Source organism: Piliocolobus tephrosceles, chromosome 14, assembly GCF_002776525.5.
Source record: "Piliocolobus tephrosceles isolate RC106 chromosome 14, ASM277652v3, whole genome shotgun sequence".
Lineage (NCBI taxonomy): Eukaryota > Metazoa > Chordata > Mammalia > Primates > Cercopithecidae > Piliocolobus > Piliocolobus tephrosceles.
This window is the reverse complement of record NC_045447.1, coordinates 39,920,390-39,947,504: the sequence shown is the minus strand read 5'-3', so window position 1 is coordinate 39,947,504 and position 27,115 is coordinate 39,920,390. Positions and strand designations below refer to the sequence as shown.

The following is a 27,115-nucleotide window of genomic DNA, read 5'->3' as shown; positions in this document are numbered from 1 at the left end:
TCCGGGAGTTATTCGGAAGAGTGGGGTATTTCATTTTGAGTATCAGGGAGTAAGAGTTCTGCTTATCCTCGAGGGGAACCTTGTGAGATTCACCTTAAATTTGAGCTTCATTCCTATGACAGCAATGCAGTTTGTACAGGTTTATAAATACTTACTTTGTTCAGGTGGGCCACAGTGGCTCACGCCTAAAATCCCAGCACTTTCGGAGGCCGAAGTGGGAGAGTTCCTGGAGGCCAGGAGTTTGAGACCAGCCTGGGAAATATAGTAAGATCCCAACTCTACAAAAAAGTAGAAACATTTGCCAGCCTTGGTGGCACGTGCCTGTAGCCTTAGCTACTCAGGAGCTGAGGTGGGAGGATTGCTTGAATACCGGAGTCTGAGGCTGCAGTGAGCTAGGATTGCACCACTGCACTCCAGCCTGGATGGGAAAGCAAGACCCTGTCTCAAAAAAAATTAAATATTTAATTTGTTCAGACTTTTTTAGCATTCATTCATTTGTTCATTTACCCATTCAATCAACAAGGAGGCACTGGGGATATAGAAAATAACTGCCCCTGCATTACTGGAAGAAAATAGATGCTTTGTGCGGATTTGTGTTATGTAAACAGGGGGTCACAATGAGAAAAGCTACAGAGCACAGGCAGGCCAAGTTAGTGAGGCAGGGGTTGGGCCAGGGAGACGATAGGGAGTGGTGAGAAGTGGGGAGAAGAGCCCACGTCATCTCTAAGGAACAGCTGCCTCAGCTCCAGTCAATGGTTGCCAGCACTGTGGCCCACAATTGCCACGTTTTCCAGTTTTTCAAGAAAAGTCAGAAATCCGTATTTTTTTTGGGGGGGGGGGGTAAAGTATTTCTAATTTAAAATTTTGTTTCATATTTTTATTACGCATTCTGCCAGCCAAACAAAACATTTCAGTGGGTTAGATTCAGTTTATAGGCAGCTGGATGTGACCACAAATACTTCTACAAAGTATGTGGATATTGTGTTTAATAAACACACCTACAAAGAAGATAAGGAGATGTCATAGAGGTTAGAAACCAAATAGAGGAAGGAGGTGAAGCTGGGGGAAGGGAGGAATACTGGCATCAGAAGCCTAGGATGAGGTGACTACTGCAATCTGAAGCATAAAATGAGCTTAAAGCCTACTGCCAGGTGAAAAGGGAACTGTAGGGGGTAAAAATAACATATACTATCTAATAAAAGCACATCTACCTATATATTTAATTTTTTCTTTAAAAAATTTTTTTTCAATTTTTACATTTTTTTTTTTGTTTGTTTTTTACTTTTTTGAGATGGAGTCTTGCTCTGTCACCCAGGCTGGAGTGCAGTGGTGTGATCTCAGCTCACTGCAACCTCTGCCTCCTGGATTCAAGCAATTCTCCTGTCTCAGCCTTCCAAGTAGCTGGTATTACAGGCGCCTGCCACCACACCTGGCTAATTGTTTGTATTTTTAGTAGAGACAGGGTTTTGCCACGTTGGCCAGGCTGGTCTTGAACTCCTGATCTCAAGTGATCTGCCAGCCTCAGCCTCCCAAAGTTCTGGGATTACAGGCGTGAGCCACTGCGCCCGGCCAATATTTAATTTTTTCTAATGTTATCGACTAAGTAGATGCAATGTGTGCTATGCTACTAGATTCTTTACCAAGTGTAACTCTCAACTCTGCTGTTGGAACAGCCTCATTTTTCAGGAGAAGAAACCGAGGCCCCGGGTGGTGAAATAACTTACAGAGCTGGGGCTTGTACCTGGACCCAGGCCTTTGCAACAAGGCGTTTCTGAGAACACGAAGGTGGCAAAAGCTGCTTTAGGAGGTGGTGAGCACCACGTTGCTACAGATTTATAAACAGGAAATGAAAGAGTATGTGATGTGAGGGAATTCAGGCATGGAGTGGGCGTCAGGCCAGAGGACAGTGAGATGCTAACGAGCCTAGCCTGGGGAAAGGGCACCAAAACTCCGAGGTGCCCGTCTTGCCCTTCACCACTTCTTAGAAGATTCTTCCTTCTGTTGAGCTGAAACCTGTGTCACGGGTCTAAGCTCTGCTCCTGGGACGGTTGGGGGTGACAATGACTGAGCATCTAACATGTGCCAGGCTCTGTGCTGGGCTTCAGGGCTGCCGTGATAACTCAGATGTGGTCCATCTCCCTCAAGGAGCACACAGCCCCCCTGGGCACACAGGCGTGAGAACAATTGCGTTTGTCTTCTTGCTACCCTGCCTGGCATCCACCCTGGAGCCCTGCGGCGCTCAGTCACAGCAAATCTTTCCCTCTGAATCCCTCTCATTCATATCAGAGTGCTGGGCCTGCAGGGGTTGGCAGCAGATCCTGTTGCCACCCTTTTCCCACCCTGTCCACATTCTCTGGCCCTGGAGTTCTCCTGAAGCTGCGAAAGGCAGTTCCCAGCTTGCAGGATGATTCTGAGGCTGGTTTCAGTATTTCAGAGGGTCCCCAGTGGGCCTGAGCCCACAGCTGCCCTCCTCGGCTTCTGGAGGCCAATTCTCCGTCTCATTTTCCTCACTTTCTTGCTTTGCCGCCTGACATTGCCTTCTTGATTAACTCTCTGCACCCAAGTCGTTGCCTCAGTTCTGCTCTTTGGGAAACCTAAACTAAGATGGACACCCTCCCATTTCACAGAGAGGAAAACTGAGTCCCAGGAGAAGGGCAGCGGCTTGTCCGAGCCATCCAGATGGCAAATGACAGAGAATACCTTGATTCCAGGTTCGTGGCCCTGAGCTCAGCCTCGCTGGCTCCTTCCCATGGTACCTCCCAGTCTTCCTTAGTCTTCCATCATCTTAGGCTCGGTTTTTCTTTTTAGCAGAATTCAATGGTAACAAAGTCAGAATTTGGGGTATTTTTTCAGATCTGGGAAGTTTTCTCCCATGATACTTCTGGTATTGCTGCTAACCTAGCCCAGTTTTTATCTGTAGCACCGTTTATGCATAGATTGGAGATGCACGATTGATAGCCATCCCTGTTACTGCTTTCATCCTTTCTTAATCTCATTTCTGGAAACATCTTGTCAGTTTATTATAATATATCTTGTAAGTTTATTATAATAAACATTTTATCAGTTTATTATCTGAAGTAAGAAATTTGCTGCTTACTGCTTTCAGTGCATTTTTTCTTGAAACTATTTTGCTTTACTTTCTCTCCTTACCTCACTCAGTGCTTATTTAATAGAGCTTACATATTTTGGTGTCTCATTAAGAATATGCCCCTATCTGTTCCCAAATTTTCCTTCTATTTCAGGAAGTGATTGATTGTGTTTTTAAGGAAAGGTTTCCTTTGGATCTTACTATACCTGGTTCCTATCCTCTCTGTTATACAATTTTCACAAGGCCCCAAGTTGAGGTTACATACGTTTGTTTTGTTATTTATCAGCACATTCTTGAGTAAACAGATCTGTCCAGGCCCAGTGTTGGTATCTCCCAGAAGTCAGGATTACCACTAATTTCTTCTTAGTTTGCTAAGACTTGGCCAATCGTTGAGGAGTATGTACAGAAGCAATTGATAGGTTTTCAATGAATTCTAGTTCCTTCCTCCAGGAAAGTGTCCCATTTGAATCTCTTCGAAAATACCACCACTGTAGTAGGTCTGAACTCAGGAAAAACTCCTTGGAAATGGACTTTCCAGTCCAAGCAGAGAAAAAAAGTCTAGAGACTATTCTAGACTGGTGCTGTTTCTGAGGACAGAGGCCACTGGGGCCTTCACAGAAGGAAACTGTCATGGATCTCTGTTGGCAGGCACCTACATGGCAGAGTGTGGGTCTGCACCAGGCCGGGGGTGGCCTCTGACGGAGCGTGGGGCCTCCTGGACCAGAAGCCAGGACAGCGAGGCGGGTGGCCAAGGGGCAATGAGGACACAGACTGCAGCAGGGGCCCCTCTGCCCTCCAATCTCTCATTCCCTGGAGGGGACTGTGTTTTTCTTCCCGGCCTCGATTGTGCTTGTTTCTCATTTTTCTTTGCAATGGCATGGTTTTCCCTTCCTTTTCGGCAAGTGTCGTGGGTGATATGAAGGAAATTCTTGCGATGGTATTTCCATTCAACCTGCCTCTTCTCAGGAGTCACTCACTGGTTGCAGACAGGAATTCTATGTTGAATGTAGATTACAAAGCATTTAGAAATAAAGCACAGAGATTCCAAAAGGGATTCATTCTACAAGGATGTGAGGCTCTTGAATATGTCATTCTGAGTTAATTCTATTCTGTGCTTAACTCCAGTAAAGGAGACAAAAGAGAGGCAGCCAAAGACACGGGCTGCACGGAACTGTGCTGGCTCAGGCAGTGCAAGTGTCTCATGCTGAGGGTGGGGCAAGAAAGCACGTGTGTGCACACACACACACACGCACACACGAACATCGAGGGATGTGGTCAGGATGGAAGTCCGGAGGAGCTGAGATTTGGAGAAAATGACAAAAAGGCTTTGCTGACTACCCTGTGTGAGTTCAAAATTGCATTCAACTGCTAGCAACAGAGGCCTGAAAAACAGTGGCTTAAACAAAATAGGGGTACATTTTTTCTCTTAGGCAGGGCAGGACTGCTCTGGTGGCTTCACAATGCCATCAACATATTGAGCTCCTTCTGTCTTTCTGTTCTGCCATCCTTAGTGAGTGGCTTCCATCTGTAAGGTCACCTCATGGCCCAACATGGCTGCCAGTACCCCTACCCTATCTGTGTTACAGGCAGGAAGAAGAAGAAGAAATTGGGGAAGAGCAAAAAGGGTGCCTTTCAAATGCGTCAGCATCTCTGAAGGAATTCCCCAGAAATCCCCCCAGTGACTTCTGTGTACAACTGACTGACCACATCTGCAGGGGAGGCTGCAGAATGTGGTTTTGTAGTAGGGCACATTACCACATTCAACAATACGGGGATTCTGTTACTAAAGGAGAGAGTAGACAATGAGACAGCAACTAGTGATTCTGGACACGAGCTCCAGGAAGACAATAAACAGAGGAAGAAAAGCACTGCCCTCCTCACCCATCTAGGGTACAGGGGACACTATCAATAAGCAATAGAAGCCCAAGACTCACGCTGTAGTTAACTTGCTTTCCTGTCTTCTAAATGTTAAAGGAAAGTTCACATTCAGGGTAGTTAGGGGACAGAGCAGCATTTTAAATGCTATCAAATTCCAGCTGAATTCAGAAAATTCAGAATTTTCTGAAATGTGTTGCCCAAGATATTTTTGAATGTTACATGAAAAAATGAGTCCCTAATCAAAAAGTTTGGGAAACTCTGGATTGAACCAAGTTGTGCAGTTTATTTAATTGCAGAAAATGTTGGGGTCACTGGTGTCCTCACTTGCCTTGTGAGTTTTTTTTTTATTTTGGACAGAGAACATTCCCACATTTGACCATGGATTCACTTCTTACAGAGAATTCCGTGGGATAAACATTCCACACAGTAAACATTTAGGAAATGATGGTGTAGTCAGAGGCTACGTCCTTACCCTGCCAGTTTTCTCAAAGCACTGCCCATGGGCCACCTACACCAGAATCTTCTTAGCTCCATTCCAGAACTACTGAATCACAGTCTCAGGCCTGTGGCTTGGAAATCCACATTTTCAAAGCTCTCTGAGCTGTCGTCTTATGCTCATTGAAGTTTGGGATCCACCAGGTGACAGAGTTGTGCCTCCACTTTACAGATACCATGACTTGATCAATTTATATCCAGGTACCTCCTCCTGGCTCACTCAAAACTCATTTCTCTCATCACCATTTGGTACCTGGATAATTTTCTCAGCTCTGTTCCAAGCAGCTTGCATTTATCTTTATTGTTGCTCTTTTTATTGATTTAGGTCCATCTCTGCAATTCGTCAAGCTTGGATTGCATTTTAATCTTGTCCTCCAAAGTAGCTAAGATCCCTTCCAGCTTCCTATCATCCAGAAATCTGATTAGCTGGGTCTCGATTCCATCCTTCAAGCCATTAATGAAAACATTAAATGGTCCTGGTTTGGCATGAAGGTCTTCAGGGTTCTCGGGGGGTATATGGTTCCCATATCTGCCACTAGCCACTGCTTGGCATAGTCCTGGGCTGGAGATCAGGCCCAGCATTTCAGTTGTTGGTTACTGCATCCTCATGCTTCCTCATCCACGCATGTAGTGCAAATCTGTGCAGGAAAAATACAACCTAGTAAGTAGTTAATTAATTAATTCAATAGATATTAGATCAACCAATGTCTTTAAAAAACACTGGGTTTTTCCTCTCACACCAGCAGCATGTTGACCTCAGAGTGAAGAAGCCAATGCCGAGTGCGTGCATTAGAAAGATCATTTTTTATGTAAAATGCAACTCAGCTCTGTCTTTGTGACACACCATTCCAGGAGGAGACGATCTCAAGACAAGCAGCTTTCTATGCAATATTGCAGCAAGGGCTCACTTTGCCGAGCATTTCCCACGCTCCAATCACTGCTCTAATTTCTTTAGATGTGTTAACTCACTTCCTGCTCACAATACTTCTATGAGGTGAGTGCTATGGTTATCTCCCCTTTTTAAGATACTATGCAGATAGTGCCAGAGCTGGTAAGTGTCAAAGCAAGAATTCAGGCTCAAGCAGTCTGGCTCCAGGGCCCAGGCTCTGGACCACTCTTCCATCCTGTTGCAGCAGTGGTTGAATGGATTATGTGGTGGGAACAGCCTACCCAGCGCTCAGAACCCAGAAATGATCGGAAAGACTCACCGTGGTGCTCATGGGTTTTCAGCAGTCATCTGCGTTCATGTTCCCAAACCATGCCAGTCAATATTCTTTGCTGCTATTGGGTAGATGACGAAATAGAGGGACGAAGATAACTGCCCCAGAGTCAACCCCAGGTCCAGCGGACTCTTTCCTCCTCAGAGCCTTGCCCCAGGAGAGACCAGCTGAACAGGCATTGCCTGGGACTCCTTGGGGGAAGTGGAGGTTGGAAAAGTGAGTGAAGTAACAAGCACTTGGAGGGGGGGGGTGTCAGTGTTCAGTTCATCCCTTGCTATGGCCCATCCTCAAACTTGTCGCAAAACCCTGCCAACCAGGGCACCCACAAAGCCCACCTTCTCCAGAGGGGCCTGAATCTCTTGTTGGGCTTGGTGTGGGTTTGGGAGGTGATGGCTGGGCTGAAGTGACCTCTGTCATTCAACAGACTGAGCCACTCAGGGCTGGGCCTGGCCTGACTCCAGGCGCACAAGATGCAGCCTCTGCCCTCAGAGATTCAAAGGTCGAGCAGACATTGGCCACAGTCCCGGCTGCTCGTGGCAGAGGCTGAACCAGAGCAGAGGTGGAAGCAGAGGTGTGGGCCGCAAGCTCTTCTTGGAGTTGCGGAGGGCAAGCTGGGCTTCCTGGAGGAGGAGGCCTGAGCGTTGGGCCTTGAAGTCAGGTTTCAGTGACGGCGGAGGTGCGGGGTGGATGGGGTAGGTGTTGAGGGGGTGTGAACACTCATGCACGGCCTCATGAGCACTGGAGCAGCGCTGGTGGCGGACTCATGCACGGCCTCATGAGCACTGGAGCAGCGCTGGTGGCGGGTGATTTCTCAGACAAATGCCTGCCAAAGCCTCTGACATAAATCAATTTTTCACTTCATTCCTTAGGACTCAGCCCCTCCGTCAGGCACTCAGCAGCTGTTTCCTGAGCTGATGTACATCTGATTAGTCTATCAAGCTCCAACAGCCAAGGCCAAGGCCCCCAGAATTTAAAACTGACGCGGCCACCCCTTCCTGTGCCAGAGACAGGAGAAGGGAGGGAGACTGACGCCGCCTTTGTTGTCTGAGCAAGACCATAAAGCACTTCGCCTACAGGCCACAAGAGGGCGATGGTGGCCCACACATAGGATCTTCCCAAAGAGCCCGCGGAAACACCTGCTTGGAGAATCTGGAGATTGTGAAAGACGACTTTGTTAAGGAAGGGCGATGGCACTTCTCCCTGCCCCAGAGCTCTGAAACCTTTAAAGTGGCTTTAGCAGCGTGGTTTAAGAATGGCTCCTTCGGTACAAGGACGGCCAACACTTCTACTGGGTTTGATGCCAGCGTCCTTCCCATCTGCAGGGGAGGACGGAAAGTGAGGAGGGCACTCAGGATGTAGCTGGCTCCTGGCCGTGGACGGTGGCCGCTCTGGGGCCAGCAGGGCGGAGCCGCCTTCCTATATCTGAGAACTCAAGGGCGAGAGGGAGGCAGGGCAACTGGTTGGCCTCACTTAACAGGGCGACCCTCTGGCCCTGGTTCTGACGGCGACTCACTGTGTAAGGTAAGGAGTGTCTCGTTTGTACAGCGGGAAGTGGTGGGTCTCTGCACGTCCAGCATCTCCAGGCTTCCGTCCTCTGAGCTGTTTTGACATGGGAGGCGCTGGCAGGGAGAGAGAGGTCACCGATGTGGGGAGCTGGTGCAGAGCGTGGAAGTAGCCTGTGATGCTCCAGAACCTGGAGATGCCCCTCCCATTCCTTGGGCCTTGACTGTCTCATCTGTGGAATGGGCGGGTCGGACTAGATAATCTCTAACCATTGCTTCCCTTCACTTCTGTCCCAATAAACACATGCGGAGCTTTTTCCTTTGTCTTTATTTTTAAGAGACGAGGTCTCACTATGTTCCCCAGCTCTGAGTGCAGGGGCTGATCTCACTACTGTCCAGCACGGGTGCTCTGACTTGCTCCATTTCCGACCTGGGCCTGCTCACCCTCCCTTAGGCAACCCGGTGGTCCCCCACCCTGGAGAGGCTACCGTATTAATGCCAAACTGAGCGCAGACACCTGATCGGCATAGTGCACTAACGCCCGGAATTCCTGGGCCCAAGTGATCCTCCTGCCTTCTGAGTAGCTGGGACGACAGGCGGGTGCCACCACTGTGCCTGACACAGAGCCTATATTGATGCTAATACTTTTGATTCTGATTCCATTAAAAAACAAAATAAAGCATGTTGCCCTTTGGCTGTTTCTGACCTCCGTAGTGCCCCCAAAGTGTCCCAACTGAATAGCGGTTGGAGACCATTACTGTGAATGCACATGTGGCCCTTGTCCACACGGTGCATCTGAGGGAAAATGACAGAACACTCAATCCAATTAGAGGAGGCCAGCACAGGCTGGCAGTGAGGAGTAGGCACGAGGCTGCATTCCCTGTGTGGGCTCCTGGGCCCACATGTTAAGCTTTGCCTTCAGTTCCCGCAGGAGCTGTCCCTTGTCCAGCCTCAGATGTCCTAGCCTCCAGCCAATGGAGGCCGATGGAGGCTGCGTTAGTTCTATGGTGGCACATGGGCCTTTTGTGGCTCCTATGGCCCATTGATACTTCATGTGGCCCGTATTTCTTCAGTTGTATCTTCCAGTGCTCCCATTGATTTTTAAATTTCAGTGCAAATATAAAGCAAACTGAAGTTTATGGAGTGTAGGAGAATCCATCTGAAAATTCCCTAGGGTGGCACCAGAGATTGTAACATTAGATGCACTAAGAAAGAAACAATTGTAGCACACTGCTTGGTTCTGCAGTAAATAAAATTTATATGGTCATAGAATTGCAGAGCATAAGAGAGCTAATTACGGTTACTGAAATGTATGGGAGTGTTAGCAAACCTAACAAAAAATAAAAAAAAAGGTTTGGGGTGGGGAAAAGTATAACTGAAAGAAGTCAGGAACCAAAGCTGGAGGAAAGATAGAAGGCAAAGAAGCTGCTAGTAACAGTAACAATTGCATCTTACAAAATGAGGAGTCTGGAAATGATGCCTAACATTGACATAACAAGAAAAAGAGGTTTAACTATTTTATGTCTAGCTGCAAAGGTAACTGTGTTAGTCATTGGTGCCACTTGCCAAGATATTTCTGGTTCTCCCTTGTTCTGGACAATTCCTGACCTTCTGTAGTTAGATGGGGCCATGAGATTAGTTCTGGTAACTGAGTTGTGAACCAAAGCGATGGGAATCACTTCCCGGGCCAGCATTTCATTGCCAGTGGGATCAATCTTCTTCCAGAAGGCGACTGGCATTATGTGAGACGGTGGCTCTTCCATCAGTCTTGGGTTTTGAATAATTACAGTGTACAGATTCCGCCTCTTCCTGTCCCCCACAGACCTGTAATAGACAAGTCCCATGAGTGAGAAACAAACCTTTCTTGATAGAAGCCACTGGGATTCAGGGTTGTCTGTCATTGCAGCATTACCTGCTGTATCCTGAACTAGCACATAATATAATTTTACTAAAAGGACAGGAGAGGAAGTGGTCGGGGTTATAGGTAAACTAAGTCTTCAACTATTAGAACATAAAATAAATAGGTAATACAGAAATTGTTAATCCAAGAAGTAGCAAAAGTAACATAGTATTTGAGATGTAAAATTGTCAAAAGTGGTTACCACTGGGAAGGGGGACTAGGGATGGAGCAAAGGAATTTTGCTTTGTCATTATAAACCCTTCTCTAGTATTTGGCTTTTGAAATTAAAGTTTGTTAGTTTTTGAAATAGGCTAAGTAGGTACAGAAGAGGATACAGGAAGTCAGTCTATTTCCCACTTCTGTTTTCCAATTCAGAGGCAACGCCTTGCCAGTTTCTTAGTTATTCTTACAGGAGCAGTCTAAGAATACAAAAACATATATGGGCTTACATGCCTTTACTTTCACTTAGCATTATATCTTAGACATCATTCCTAACCATTTATTTAAAGCTGCTTTTGCTTAAAAATAGCAGGGTAGTATCCCATCGTGTGGGTATACTATCACTTAGCTGGTCCACTATTATGGAACATTTGTTTCTCATTTTAAATGTTATTGACAATGCTCTGTGAATATCTTTGTAACATGTCATTTTACGCATGTGTGAGTCTGTCTAAAGGCTAACATCCTGAAACTGAAATTCCTGGGTATGTGTATAATACATACAGTTTTTGAGAGAGTATACAAACTGCCCACACAAGTTGTACCAATATTCACTCCCACCAGTACTGGAGAAAGTGCCCTGGGCCAGTGTCTCACCTATAAGGTCTATTGATTTGAATAGGAGTTAAAGTGGTGGGGATTTATTTTCTAAATTACTCCCTAAATTATCCATTGAAATGAATGAAAACAAGACTGTAATACTGCACTGGCATGAAGAGTTTTAAATTGAATCTCACATTCTTCAAATCCTTTTGGCACTCACTCTTTCCTTCATTTACCCGGCAAATATTGGTTGAGTACCTTCTATGGTCAGGGGCTGCTAAACATAGTGAGTGGATGAGTGGATGGACAGATAACCAAACCATATTTCAGATCTATAGCTCCAGTAAAGGAACTAATGCAAACAAATACTAGGGATTCTGAATATTCTTTCTTTTCTAAAACATTTTATACCTACACATGCATCTACATATATGTATCTCTCAATGATTCTTTCTCGGTTTCTCCATCATTGAGTGTAGAGTTGTAGAAGCAATGACTTAGTTTGAGAGTAAAATTGTGAAATCATAGCATTTGCACCTCATTCCCATTCTCTCCAACTTCTTCCACCACTCAGAACTGTGGTTGCCTCTCTCCCATTGCCCCTAGGATCTCATTTTTTCCACCTCCCTCCTCTTTGGCTTCCAACAGGCACAGATCTTCCCAGTTTCAGATGAGACTTCCTTTGCCACTGTGCTAACATCAGGGCAATCCAGCCACCCGATTCCCTGGCTGTGACGTTAGCACAAGCCTCCTCCTCCACAACCCAGTCTCTTTTCTGAAAGGAAGACTGGATCCCATCACTCTCTTACCTAAATATATTGGTGGTTCCTCTTTGCCTTTCATAAAGCGTGGCATCAATGCCCTGAGGTTCTCACCGCTTCTGTGCCAGGCTCATTGCTAAGTGCTAGGTGCACATACTATTCCATTTCACCCTCCTGACCAGTTTCAGAGGGGATCATAATATTACCCACATTGTACAGGTGGGAGCACTGGGGCACTAAAGTGACTGAGGACCAAGGACACCTAACTAGGAAAGGAAGGTGCAGGAATTTGAGTCCTGTTTTCAAAGACTGCCCCTAATCACAGAACGATGGCACCATATCATTTTGATAAGCTTTCTGAGATTACTCCCAAGGGACAGAATTCAAGGTTCCTACACCTTTGATTCTAGGTTCCCTCATTGTAGTCTTCCTTGTAAGACACTTTGCCATGCAACTCTCTGCCTCTGTTCCTACAGTGGGAAAAACTGACGCATAGGACTGAGGCAGAGATTCTCAGAAAATGTTGGTGAAGTGGAATCACACTGCATTCTGGTAGCATCCAGTCCTGCATGCCTCTTTTCCTCACCCCTTTCTTCAACCTCTCTGCATCTGGGTTCTGCACATGCCTCTGTTCCATTCTGGCTAGGTCTCCAGGAACAGGCGCCCTTGTGGCCACATGCATTGTCAGCTTGGGACCCGGCTCTTGGCTCCTCTTGTAGCCAGTTGTCGTCCATCTTGGTCTCCAGCACGCTGCCCATGAATAGCTGTTTCCCCTCCATAGCTTCTTGCTTTCTAGCTCCACAAGATAGATTTGCCTTCTATCCACAACCTTCTTACCCCAAGTCAGGGAGCTGTCCGTAGCTTTGTCCTGCACTACCTACCCTCCGACATACAAGACCCACCCACAGTCCCTACTGGGGACATAGGAGCCATTCCATAAACAGAAGCTGGATGAATATTTAACAGGGAGTAGTATATTAACAACTTATGTGGGTGTTGTAACGATCTGCAGTGAAATATTCCCTCACCTCTTGGTGAAATTATCATTCTGAACCACGGAATACATTAGGTTTTATGATCTACGTGCTTCTGTGGGGAAATACAAATCTTAAAACATCATCTTCATATGACAGAGCAAAGAGTCCCCAGGGACACAAGATGTTTAAGGACGTTAACTGAGAATCAGAAATAGTTTGCGATTAATATTGGGGTTTTGTTTATAGGCATAAATAAATCCCAGGTCTAGGGCTAACTTATAAAAATCTGTCTGTGAGGAAAACTCTGGTCGCAAATGATGGAATGGGAAAACAATCTGAATTTAAAGAAGTGATTTGGGGGCAGGGTTTCAGTGTTTAGAAGCTAATATTTTCCGGCCATAAATGAATATGCTATTCAAACATTCTGAGTCATCAACTAAAATAAATAGGATAGACACTAGGAATTTATATTGATGGTCTACTGCTGTCCAAGTTCCGTAAGTAGGTCGTGTGAAATGAAGTTCCTTTTCCAGGGTCATTGAAAGGGGCCTGCTTGCCCTTCTTCCTTCCCCATTGAGGCAAGGAAGCTGTGGTAATTTTCAACAGGAGGAGGCCAGAGGAGGAAGCACTGGCATTTGGAGCCTGGCATGACTGGAAGTAGGCAGGGGTCCTCACGGAAGGAGCACTGCTTTGGGAGTGGGAAGACCCCTAATTTGGGAGTGGGAAGACCCCTATTTGCCTCCTCTCTGCCTGTTAGTCATGTGGCTCTCACATATCCAACTCTGCTCAGGCCTCCTCCTTGGTCCAGAACCCATCACAGACTGTCCATGGCTTCTAGAACAAAGTCCAAGCCTCCAGATCCTTAGCCTGGCTCCTAGCATCCTCCGCAATGTGCCTCTGCCACTCTCCAGGCTCGCTTCCCAGCACAATGGGCTTCTGAGCCTCAGCACAGGCTCTCTCACTTCTTGCTCCCTTTCCATAACCTGCAGCCTCTGCCCTCTGCCTTTCCTCTTAGAGCCATTTGGTTAAAAAAACTGCTCTTCTTTTAAAACAGCTCAGAAGTCATCTCCTCTCTGAAGCCTTCTCAGAGTCCTCTGGGAAGAGGTAGCTTAACACCCTTCTGACTTTCTAGTAAACCCTGAATATCTTGTAGTCTTGTGGCCTTTTGGAACACAGAATGAGTAGAATATGGTTCCCTGTCTCATTGGTGTTGAATCTGGTTAGGTGACTTTTCATAGTGCAGGGCCTTAAGAGGCAATGCACTGCCTGTGTTCTTTTGTGCTTCTTTGATTTTCCAAGGGGAATGTAAGGACATGTGGAGCAAATCTGATCCCAGTCCAAACCTGGAGCCAACTCCAGCTGACTTGCATCCTAAGGCAGAGCTGCCCTGGGCAAACCACACAACTGGAAGTGAAAAAAAAAATGCTTGTTGTTGGAAACCACTGAGTTTTGAGGTGGCTTGTTATGCAGCATTCATGTGGCAATAGCTGACCAACACATTATCACCTTGGGGCTGAACCTCAGAGAGAAGTATAAGCAGAAGAAAGTATCAGCTGAGTGTGGAGGAGTTAAAAGATATCAGAACTGCTACTCTAAGCCTCTCAGAGAAGCCAACCTTTGGTGTGAGGCTGTGTCTAACATGGAAGTGGTAGCACTAGAGAGAGGAGAGATCTGGATAGATGGGCAGAGACAGTGCTCCTGGATGGATATCCAATTCCTGGATAGAGATCCAGGAATTCCCACATGACCTGGTAGGGGATGAGGAACCTCTAGGAGAACTACTTGACTTATATTAATTCGGGAACAGCACAAGGGAGCTACAAAGCATAGGTTCTTGGGACCTCAGGCTATGGAAGGACTTTAGTTATCTGCTTAATACCCTCAGACCAGACCAACCACCTTCAGCCCCAGAAGACCCCATCACAGGATGCCCAGGACCTCACAAGATGAGGATGCCGTAGTAGAGGCCAGTGAGGACCCAGAGGGGAGCATAAGCACCCGAGGTCACTCCTCCCATCACTATGCTGATACTGTATCAGAAAATAGGAGGTGGGGTGTGGAGAACCTATGAATGGAGAAAACTTTGTGACTTTATGGATGTTAACTTTAAAACAACTGAAACTATACCCAAGAGACTATTCTAAATGGGAAGAGACTGAGTTACTTTTAATTAAGACGCTTAAGGTGGCCCTGCCCTAGTTTGAATTCCTTCATCAGAGAAAGGGTAGAGGCTTGGGTACAAGATAAGACATGATGCAGAGAAGACAGTTATTATTATAACATCTACGTTGTAGTGGGTAATTGTTGACTATACTTGCTATAACCTCAATGTTGCTGTCCCTCTAAAATTCATATATTGGAACTTAATTTCTAAGGTGATGGTATTAAGAGACGGAGCTTTTGGGAAGTGCTTAGATCATAAGGACTCTGCCCTAATGGGTGGGATTGGTGGCCTTATGAAAGGGTTTTAAGGAGTGAGTTTACTGTCTTCTGCCCTTCCATCATGTAAAGATACAGAGAAGATACCATCTGTGAGGACCAGGACCTCATCAGACACTAGATCTGCTGGCACCTTGATCTTGGACTTCCCAGCCTCCAGAATTGTGAGCAATGAATTTCTGTTGTTCATAAATTACCCGGTCTAAAATATTTTGTTATAGCAACAGGAATGAACTTAGATACCACTATACACACTCTGCTTGCACTGATGGTGCTTTGGAGGTTGAAGGAATTGGGTGCTCGATGTGGGCTGAAGAGTTATGGGAAAAGGGCAGTTGTTGCATGCTACTGGAGTTGAAAAGTAGAAAAGTGAACATTTATGTGACTAAGAAAAATGGAAATCCCTTACCCCTGAAGATCGTCAGTGATATTAGGAAGATTCTCTCTTTCCCGTCACGTATGGATTTAGGGTTAAAGTCATTCCACTTAAATATTATGGCAACAGAGAGGCCCTCAGGACCTGGAGACCTCCAAGCTGCTGCTGACTTTTGAGTTTCACAACACTGAGAAGGTAGGGGGGATTATTTTCAATCCATCTCTTCTAGAGAAGGACGAAATACAATATGTGTGTGTGTGTGTGTGTGTTGGCAGGAGGGTGGGGGGGTGGTGATTCAGGAGAATCTGAAATAGGTAAGCCTGATACTGAATTGATCATTGTTGTTGCTGTAACAAATTAGCCATGATTAACACAATTAACTTTAGTGGCTTAAAAACAAGCCTCCACTGTGTTTGGAGGAAACTAGCAGGCAATGGGATTGGTTAGTATCCAAGATCATTGTTAAGTGTCAGAGCAAGCAGGAGCCCATCCCTGACGGAAGCCTGAAATATGGGGTGGGAATGACTTAGGGGAGAGTCAGTGACTCCTACTCTGCACTTTGGGTCAAACAGCTGTATGGGGAACTGAGTAATGGTCCCCCAAGGATGCCCACATCCATTTCCCTGGAACCTATGAATGTTTCATTCCATGGTAAAAGTGACTTTGCAGATGCAACTAAATTAAGGATTTTGACATGGGGAGGTTATTCTGAATTATTAATATCTGGGTGGGTGCAGTATAATCACAGGAGTCTTTATAAGAGGGAGACAGGAATTGCAGAGAGGGGAGACAATGGAAGCAGAGAACTGAGTCATGAAGCCATAGGCCAAGGAATACAGGCGGCCTCTAGGGGTCGCAAGAGGCAAGGAACAGATCCTTTCCAAATCCTCTCTCAGAAGAAACTATCCCTGCCGACACCTTGATTTGAGCCTCAGAAGACTCATTGTAGGCATCTCATTCCCAGAACTGTACGAGAATAAATACATGTTGTTTTAAGCCACTAAAGTTAATCGTGTTAATTGTTAATTTGTTACAGCAGCAATGAAAAACAAATACAAGTTGGAAGCAATATAATGAACCAACAATAGGGGACTGTGTGACAGAAGCTCGTTTTTGTAGAGGGAACACTCTTATGGGAACTAGTGTAGAGTTTGAGCTTTTGAGGTGAGCAGATGTGGAGATCTGAGTCCAGTACTATCCTTTCTAGTGGTGTGATCATGAGCAAGTGACTTTATCCTCTTTGAGTCTCAATTTCTTCATCTGTAAAACGGGGATACCCACTCATAGTCTTGTGAGGGCTGAACTGTGCCTGGTACACAGTAGGCACTCACTCAATAGTAATGTCTATTATCATTATCATAGAAAAAAATCTGAAAGGACCTAAAGCAATAGGAATAAGAAAAAAGTAATAAAAGGTGCATTATAACAATTAAAGAATCTGGAAATGTTCAGAGTTTTATAAAGGTCTAATTCATTTTCAAACAATGAACTGTAGTCCATTGCTCTGCGTCTTGGGTAATGTTTTTACTACTTTTATTTTTACAAGTTACTTGCAATTAAATGTTTTATTTTGCCAGTTCTTTTAAATAACTTTTCAAAGTGTACAACATTTGTACTGTCTTCCACTAAATTGCTTTTGTCCACGTGGTTTTGCTCCCAAGGTTTTGAGGTGGTAGGGACTCTGAGTGAGGGCAGAAGGCAAACAGGGAAAGAAAAAGGGAGCTGGGCCTTCTGGAGTCTGGAGGGACAGCCTGGGGCATCTGGGGACAGAGAGCAAGCACCCTTTCGTTTGATACTTAACTCTGGGAGGAAAAAATCAAGGTTAAACTGTGATTTTAAGCAAATCATGTTCACTTAAGTAAGTAATTCATTGTGGGTATTTTTTGCAAATGGTTTAAAACCGTGTCTCTACTTAGTCATGCAGATATTAGCAGGTAAGGAGAACTTTATTTTTAATATTAATTCAACAGACATATTGAGCATCCACCATCGGCCAGGCAGACGAAAGAATGGATTTGGGAGGGAAGCAGTGACTGGATGAAGAGAAACACAAAAGTGAGTAAATCAAGCTAACGAGTTTCCATAAGCCTATTATCTACTTTCACATTTTCCCATATTTACCTTATATCTCTATTTCTCTTTTTATTTTCAAAATAATTTGAAAGTAATTTTAAGACATCATGATTCTTCATCCCTATGTATTTCAACATAAATCTCTGCTATAGACTGAATTGTGTCCCCCTCAAATTCACACGTTGAAGCCCTAACCCCAAATGTGATATTTGGAGATGGGACATTTGGGGGTAATTAGGTTTAGATGAGGTCACAAGGGTGGATCCCTCACAATAAGATTAGTGCCCTTGTAAGAAGAGATACCAGAGAGCTTTTGTGCTCTCTCGCTCTCTGTTGTGTGAGGACACAGTGAGACGGCAGCTGTCTGCAAGCTGAGACTACAGCTTTCAGGAAGAGGGCCCTCACCCAAGTTCAATTATGCTGGCACCCTGACGTAGGACCTCCAGTCCCTAGAACTGTGAGAAATAAATGTATGTTGTTTAAACCACTCAATCTGTGGTATTTTGTTATCACAGCCCGAGTAGAGCAAGATGATTGTCTAAGAGTAAGAACATATTCCTTTATTATCATCTGCTATTATTGCTAAGAAAGTTAAACATAATTCTATAATATCATCTATATTCAAAGGTCCCCAAAATGAGTTTTATAGCTATTTTAATCTACTCTGATATTATTGTTGTTGTTTCATTTACCTGGAATAAAACTGACCTTTGATCAGTGTTGCCAATGGCATGTCTGTTCACCATATAGCATTTGCTTGCATTACAGTCCTGTTTAAAAGAAAATCACCAGGCTCTGCCAAGCTTACCCTCTACCTTCCTATTAAATGACATCAAATACCATGTCTTGAAAAAGCTGAACCCTTTCATCTCCCCTTTCTAACTGCACCTGGGAGGAGCTTAGGCTCTCTTCTCATGGACCAACTGATGTTCACTCAGGTAGGATGAAATGGGGTGCAAGAAATTAGGTTCTTTAGCCCCTTCTGCAGCTGCCAATTTTGAATTGATATCATTTGATTTGGAAAATATTAAGTGTCTACCATGTGCAGGGGCCTTTCACATGAATTATCTTGTTAAATACTCACAGAAACTCTGCAGAATATAGTGGGACCATATCTCCTTTTAGGGCCCTGGGTATACAAGAAATGTTATTATTCTTTATTTCCTTTAAGTAAACTTTGGACTCTTTGAGTTCTTGTTTTACCATGATTTTTTTTTGGTTTGTTTACCATTCTGCTTCACTTGTTATTGGGGTCCCCCTTCCTGTCTACCTTCCTCCCTCCCTTTCTTTTCTCCTCCCACTTCTCTTAATCCCCTCTACCTCCTTTCATTCCCCTTCCATTCTGCTCTTCCCCACCTCTTCGTAAGTCCCTTCTGACTCCCTCTTCCCTTGCTCTTCCTCCTCACACTTTCCTCTTCCCTCTGCCTTCTTAACCACACAGAGCTCCCTGTGGGTAGGGCTGCGATCCATACTAATAACAGTAAATTCCCATTTATTGAGTGCTCACTGCATGCCAGGTACATGGATGAATCTAATTAGTCCTCACAGTAACCCTATGAGACAAGTTGATTGGTTATGATGCATTAGGCTGCAAGGAACAAAACCCAACTAACAGTGGCCTGAATCATAAGGCATCTATTCTTTATTTAACAAGATGGAGGAAGAGGATGCTGGCCTTAGTTCAGCTGCCCGGTGGCAGCATCAAGGCCTCCAGCCTTGTGCTCTCCTCTTCTCCATTGGGCTTATTCCTGCATGTCTGCAGTATGACAACTGAGCCCCATATATGCACTCAAAGGCAGAAGGCAGAGTAGAGTCTATGGTTGTGAGAAACTTTCTTTACCTGTTGTGAAAGGAAAATATCTCGGACCCCCAAAATCACTAAGCTAAAGGGAAAATTCAAGCTGGGAACTGCTTAGGGCAAACCTGCCTCCCATTCTTATCAAAGTTATTCCTCTGCTCACTGAGATAAGTGCACATCTGATTGCCTCCTTTGGAAAAGTGAATGAGAAACTCAAAAGAATTGAACCGTTTGTCTCTCACCCATCTGTGACCTGGAAGCCCCCTTTCCCCTTCGAGTCTTCCTGCTCTTGCTTGAGTTGTCCTGCCTTTCCAGACTGAACCAATGTTTATCTTACATATATCGATTGATGTCTCATGTCTCCCTAAAATGTATAAAACCAAGCTGTGACCTGAACGCCTTGGGCACATGTTGTCAGGACTTCCTGAGGCTGCGTCACAGGTCACAGGTGCACATCCTCAACCTTGGCAAAATAAACTTCCTAAATTAACTGGATTTTCTGGGTTCACTCTGTGCTTCTCTCTCTTTAATCTTTTTCTTCTCAACTCATTGGCCTAACACGTGTTACATGGTCACCGCTAGCCACAAGGGGGACTGGGAAACTGAGTGCTGAGCTTTTTTAGCCTCTGTAGTGGTGAGAAGAGAGAAGGGATTTGGGAATTTCCTTTGGATGGCCACTTAACACTGTCTGCTTCATAATTGGCCGTCCTTTTACAAAAGAAAAACTGAGACTCAGAAGAGTTCTTATTCGCCCCAAGGATCAAGCTGCTAAGAAGAACTTGAATCCACATTTCTTTGACTTCAAGTTCACAAAATTTTCAATAAGCAATTCTTACCCACTCAAGGCATTCTATAAGGCACACAGCTCTCTTGCCACCCTCATATGTGCATTTATTTATTCAAACATCTCTGAGTGCTTATTGTGTGCCAACCCTGGGCTGAGCACCAGGGGGCCAGAGATGGATGAGCAGGGCACAGTTCAGTGGGCTCATTGATGCATTAACAGATGGTTCAAGTTCAGAGTGGTAAGTGTGCCAGGAGAGCTGGCGTGTGAGCACAGATGAAGAAGGGTGTGAATGACTAAGCTTCCAAAACATACCTTGCCCCATGTCGCCTGCTAGAGAGTGCAGAGCAGGGACTCAGAGTCTGAGTTGTCTAATTACAAAGCTGGAACCCTGCCCCTCTTCCTTTGGAACTTCTGCTGTGCACAGCAGCCAGTGGAGGGAGCAAGTCTGACACCCAAGCAGGCATGGACCCCAGCTCTATGTAGGTGGCTTCTGAATAATGATGGTTCTCTTCACAGCATTCCCCAGAAGTGATGGCATGAGCTTAAAGAAAACAAAAGCAGCGCCAACTCCGGAATAATCCCCCTGCAAGCCTGTTCAGTGTTTTTTTTTTTTCTAAAAATAAATAAATAAATAAAATAAGAAGAACTGTTTCGGTCACATCTAAGCTGGGCTCAGCAGAGTGAAGCTAGCCATCTAGATCTTCATGTCCTAGCTATTTATTTTTTTTCAGTGGTGTCATTCTCTCCCTTAACTAGGTCACTCAGTTCCCCATTTGACTTTACCTATGGTTGGTTGTAGGCTGTAAGTGAAAGGAAATGCCAACTTCTCACAACTTGGAGAAAAATCCAGCCCAGTCATGGCTTTTCTTCTGACTGTAGAAGCTGAAAATGCCAGACACTCACATCCCTTGCACCACACAGAGCCATGGGCTGGGCTCGGCCAATCAGGCGCATCACTCCTGAGCTGAATTACAAGCAAATGAAGTGGAGAAGGAGGGACCCTGCAGGATCCATTCTAGCAAGGGCGTTGGCAGCCAGAGCAGCCACAACAGTTTCCCGAGGTGGCAGATTTGGTGGCTGCATCTGAATGGAACAGCAGAGGACTGGCATTGTAAACTATGAGCTGCAGGTCCCTAACAGCAACAGCCGAGTCTCCACAGGGCCAGTTCTGAGCCTGCTTTCCAATATTGTCCCAGCTGTATGGCCTCCAAGGCTGGTTTTAGGCCTTCTCATATACTCTGTGTGCTACCCAATATCCTACAACAAATTCCTTTCTTGTGTAAATCAGGAAAAATTAGTTTGTTGCTTGCAAACTAAGCACCCTGGCTGTTACATGCATAACTTCTGGAAGGGCATGCAGGCACAATCCATTACTGAAATGACTAGTCTTTTTGAAAGCTTTCTACTGGGCACAAAAGATGCTGCAAATTTTTTTTTTTTTTTTGAACTGGACTTTTGATTTCAGAATAGTTTTAGACATACAGAAGAAGTGCAGAGTAGTTCAAAGGGTTCTCATATATTCCATAGCCAGTTTCCCATATTCTTTTTTTTTTTTTTTTTTTTTTTTTTTTTTTTGAGACTGGAGTCTCGCTCTGCTGCCCGGGCTGGAGTGCAGTGGCCGGATCTCAGCTCACTGCAAGCTCCGCCTCCCGGGTTTATGCCATTCTCCTGCCTCAGCCTCCCGAGTAACTGGGACTACAGGCGCCCGCCACCTCGCCCGGCTAGTTTTTTTGTATTTTTTTAGTAGAGACGGGGTTTCACCGTTTTAGCCAGGATGGTCTCGATCTCCTGACCTCGTGATCCGCCCGTCTCGGCCTCCCAAAGTGCTGGGATTACAGGCTTGAGCCACCGCGCCCGGCTGCCAGTTTCCCATATTCTTAACATCTTATGTTAGTAAGGTACAGTAGTCACAATTCATAAGCCATTACTGATACATTAATACTAACTAAAGTCCACACATTATTCAGATTTCCTTAGTTTTTACCCATTTTATCTAAGTCATTTTTCTGTTCCAGAATCCTATACAGAATATCAAATTACGTGTAGTTGTCAGTTCTCCTTAGCCTCCTCTTGGCTGTGACAATTTCTCAGGCATTGTTTTTGGTGATTTTGACAGTTTTGAGGAGGACTGGTCAGTTATTTTGTTGCATGCCCCTCTACTGGCATGTGTCTAATGTTTTCCTCATGATTAGATTGGGGTTATGGGTTTTGAGGAAGAAGACCACGGAGGTAAAGTGCCGTTCTCGCTACATCAGATCAAGGGCACATCCTATCAACATGACATATGACACTGACCTCAATCACCTGGTTGAGGTAGCGGTTGTCAGGTTTCTTGGCTGTAAAGTTACTCTTTTCCCCCTTTTTCATACTGTACTCTTTGGGAGGAAGGAACTATACACATCCCAAAATTAGAGTAGGGAATTACGCTCTACATCCTTGAGAGTGGGGTGCCTACATAAAGTACTTGGAATTCTGCAGGGGAGATTTATTCCACACCAATATAAATAAATGAGTGAATAAATAAGTGAGAAATCTATTCTCTCCTGCTTATTTATTCACTCCTTTATTTACATCAGTGTGACACCATGGATATTTATTTTGTACTTTGGGTTACACTCTAGTACTACTTTATTTTGGTGCTCTTGTGCCCCACTGGTATATTCTCCATCAATATGTCTTATAAAAAACAACAAAACAAAAGCACTTCCTTACCATCTGGCATTACAAGGTGCTCCAGGCTTATCTTGTATATTTCCTGTACCATCCTAGCATCAACCATTACTCTAAGGCGTCTTGGTTCCCTTTACTGGAGAATGGGATTAGAAACCAAGATTGGCTGGGTGCAGTGGCTCACGCCTGTAATCCCAGCACTTTGGGAGGCCAAGGCAGGCGGGTCACCCGAGTCAGGAGTTTGAGACCAGCCTGGCCAACATGGTGAAATCCTGTCTCTACTAAAAATACAAAAAATTAGCTGGGCATGGTGGTGGGCACCTGTGATCCCAGCTACTCAGGAGGCTGAGGCAGGAGAATCGCTTGAACCTGGGAGGTGGAGGATGCAGTGAGCCGAGATCCTGCCGTTGCACTCCAGCCTGGGTGGCAAGAGCAAAACTCCATCTCAAAAAACAAACAAACAAACAAACAAACAAACAAACAAAAGAAACCAAGATCTAGGTGCTAGGCATGCGTGTTGCTACTAGGGTGTCATTGCCCCTGGAGTGTCATTGCTTCTAGGCCCTCTCAGCTGACAGAGCAAGGAAATATATGTGTGTACACTAAGCTGTGCATATCCATATATCCATAAATATTTCCTTGTATAGCCATCGGGATCTATATTAAGTTTAACATGAGTGCTTGCTGATGTCTTCAACTCTGTTCTATTACTACATTGATCAGTGTAGCCTTTTCCCCTTGCTTACCTGTAACCTCTGGCTCCAACAGTGAGAAACCTGGCTTCTACCACCTGCTACCTATTTACTTCATTGTTTAATTCCAGTATACTTAAGTGCTGATTTCAGAATTGTTAGCTCGTACTACTGTGGGAAACGACTTTGTCACTAGACTACAGTGCTTAGGTGCCGTTCCCTTGGCCTTTCTCTTGGCTGGACCTCACTCATTTCTAAAGTTATACTTAGTTCAGTACCTTTTTCTCTCACCCATTTCAGTAAGCTTGTTTCAAACATTTGTACAAACTTTCCTTTTTTCCCTGTTAGGTAGATTTTCAGTCCGGCCTCAGACTGGAACCCCTTCCTTTTCCTGACTTCTCTTCCTCTTTTTCACTCTTTGCTCTTCATCCTGAAACTGTGGTTTCATGCTGCTAGTCCTTCACTTGGGGTAGGCCAAGGAACACGTTTGGTCTCTATCCTGAAGGAGCAAAGGTGTGTTCCCACAACCTGGAGAAGCATCACATGACCTCTGGGGGAGCAGATTGTCCAGAACAGAAAACCCATGAAACAAGAAAACCTTTCTTTCTCTTTCTGTTATTTGTAGCCTCTCATAGCATTACTTAGGTGTGTTATTACGATAATTTAACCCCCATCCACAGACATATGCGTGGAAAGGAAGAAAGGCGTTGAATGGAGACAGAGACCACCATCCTGCCACATGGAGGACTGGGAAGACTGACTGCAAGGCAGGGCGAGACTCAGCCATGCCACAGCCATGCCACGGTACTACAGAGCATAGCTTTTCCAAGATCAAATCATTCATGATCGCAAGATTTCATTTGCCTTGAAACATTAAGTTCTTTTACTTTCTCTATTATTATTATTATTTTTTAATCAGAATATTAGAATACTTTGAAAAATCACCCACTCCTCCCTGAAAGGTATTCTAAATACCATTCTCAATAATCCCTGTGGCTCTATCATGGGGAATCTGAAGTTTGAAGTGATGTCTCTCGTCAATTCTGCCCCTGGGGATAAAGTGGAAACCTGACAGCTGATCACTTCTTGCCTTTGATAACCACCTTTCTTATTCTAATTACACCTTTCCTTAAAATAACTTTTCCAGCTTCCTACCCTCACTCTGCCCCTTATATCCCTGTTTAAAAGGAGCTTATTCAGATAGCTTGTGAATAATGATACCTCGGGATGGTTTAATGGGGAAAAAGGAAACCTGTAGAGAGCCTTATCTCGGGTGAGTGTCTCAAGCATCCAAGATTATCTCCCTGTCACCCTGTGACCCATCTTCTTCGTGCCACCTTTTAATTTTGGTAGCAATTACGGTGTATATGGATAATGTCCATTAGCATATTCATGGTCATCTATTCATATTTATTGTCCGCACAACTCATTAATCTTCATCTACTTTGTGTGCTTGACAGCTCAATCTATTTTGCAATCTCTGGGAAGCAGCCATGGCCCCCCAAAGCCTTTGTTTTCCTGTAAATAAACTGTGTTGGGGACCAGGGGACAATGATGCATCCTGTGGTGATTGACACCAGCCACGGCTACTAATCAGGATGGGACTTCATTGCCAGCTGAGTCGAGTGCATTATGGGGCCATTGTTCCAGTGCTGCCAGGGCAAGAACACACACAGCCAGTCACCTTCGCAAGATGGGTTGATTGTTCTTCAAGATTAGACTGAGTTGCCTTATTATCCATCCCAGACAACAAGGCATCTCACCCAAACAGACGCATTTGCAGGAACGGCCAGTGCACTGGCCAGATTTGAATTGCTAATGTATAATCTGCCCGGCACAGATGTGCAATGAATATTTGGATGTTGTTTTGCCCGTCAGTCGAGGAGGATGAATTGATGAGGTGATGAGTATTCAATGATGGGTCCTGGATGTTGGCCAACAAGAGTTTGAGCACTTGCACGGACGATTGTCAGATTACCCCCCAAAGTGCTCGTGCCATAATTCAGCAGCAAATTCTAGGACAGTCTAGCAGAGTGTACTTCTGGTTGGTGGAAACTTGCCTTTCTTTTCTGGTACAATTAGATGTTTTGCTGTGTTTTTCAGGCTTAGGAAAGATATAGAAGTTGCCTTTATCGCCCTTCCCTGCCAACTCTTAAGGATATGAATAATGGTTTAGGAGCTAACTACTTAGGTTTCAATTTAGCTTCAGCATTTTCTAGCTGATTTTCTTAAGTTCTTTGTGCCTCTGTTTCCTCATTTGTTAAAACAGATTGAAAAATTCTACCACCCATCTAGAACTATTGTGAGGATTAAATTGGATAACGTACACAGACTAAGTGCTAGAACAGTGCCTAGTGCATAGTAAATGCTGACAAGAGGTGACCTATTACTGTATTCTTGGTCATTTGCTTTCTCTCAATATTACTGTGGTCAAGTAGCTTGGATACACTGGAAATAAAAAATCCATTTTCATTATCTCAGGAGAGCTCATGGCCTATATTATGCTACTTTGCCTGGTACATTTCCGATAGAAAATGTACCTTTCCTATAGGAATGGAACTTTTCCTATAGTTATATAACCATGGAACCCTTTTTCCTGAAGCATTTTTTACAGTTTATTTTCCCTGGAACATACTATAGGAAAAGCAGCTCTAGAAGGTAAACATTTACAAAGCTTTGAAAGAAAAACATGTGACTCAAGAATTTTATATACAATTAAGCTATTTCTATGCAAGACAATGAGAATTATACAAATTCATATATTCTCTCTGAAAAAATGTTATTCAAAGATGTGTTCCATAGAAAGGGAACAATGAATCTAAGGTAGAAACGAGTGAGACAAGTTGATTGCATTGAAGTAAGTCCAAACAACTGCAGCAAATATATTATCAAAATTGAAATTAAAAAATGAAAATATTTGAAAGAAATTATTTATATTGAAATAATGGGATAATGAAATACATCAATGAATAGCAGAAGAATGAAGAAAATCAGAAGGAAAAGCAAGTGTCCTTTTTAAGAAAAAAAGGATGGTAAAATGAATATATACACATATATATTATGTTTATATGTATTACGTGTGTGTATAGATACATACACACACATACAGTGTACACATATACAGGTGTGTATATATGTGTGTACATATATACAGGTCTGTATATGTGTGTGTATGTGTATATATATATATATACAGGTGTAATAAGAGCAACCTCAGTAATTTCTTTTTTTTTGAGACGGAGTTTTGCTCTTTTTGCCGAGGCTGGAGTGCAATGGCGCGATCTCTGCTCACCGCAATCTCTGCCTCCCGGGTTCAAGCGATTCTCCTGACTCAGCCTCCCGAGTAGCTGGGATTACAGGCATGTGCCACCATGCCTGGCTAATTTTGTATTTTTAGTAGAGATGGGGTTTCTCCATGTTGGTCAGGCTGGTCTTGAACTCCCTACCCCAGGTGATCCACCCGCCTTGGCCTCCCAAAGTGCTGGGATTACAGGCGTGAGACACTGCGCCAGGCCAACCTCAGTAATCTTTAATAAAATATTAAAAGCCAATACTATGAGATACAAGAAAAAACACTAAATCTAAGATTTCTCTATTTATTAGACAAAGCAAAAAATATTCAAAATTAAAATATGGGTAAGATATGATTATTTAAATGTCAACAAAGAGAAAGTCAGGTCTGAGGATATTAGTATCG

At 44.4% G+C, this 27,115-nt stretch overlaps 1 protein-coding gene across 1 annotated transcript in view; it reads right to left on the bottom strand.

Moving 5' to 3' along the window:
• Nucleotides 1-9,484: 9,484 nt before the first annotated feature.
• Nucleotides 9,485-27,115, bottom strand: part of LOC111536453 — a 31,658-nt gene continuing 14,027 nt past the window's right edge. The window contains exon 2 of the mRNA XM_023202830.3: nt 9,485-10,007. Within this exon, the coding sequence (XP_023058598.1) occupies nt 9,635-10,007 (373 nt within the window). The 3' untranslated portion in view covers nt 9,485-9,634. The remainder of the gene's footprint in view (nt 10,008-27,115) is intronic.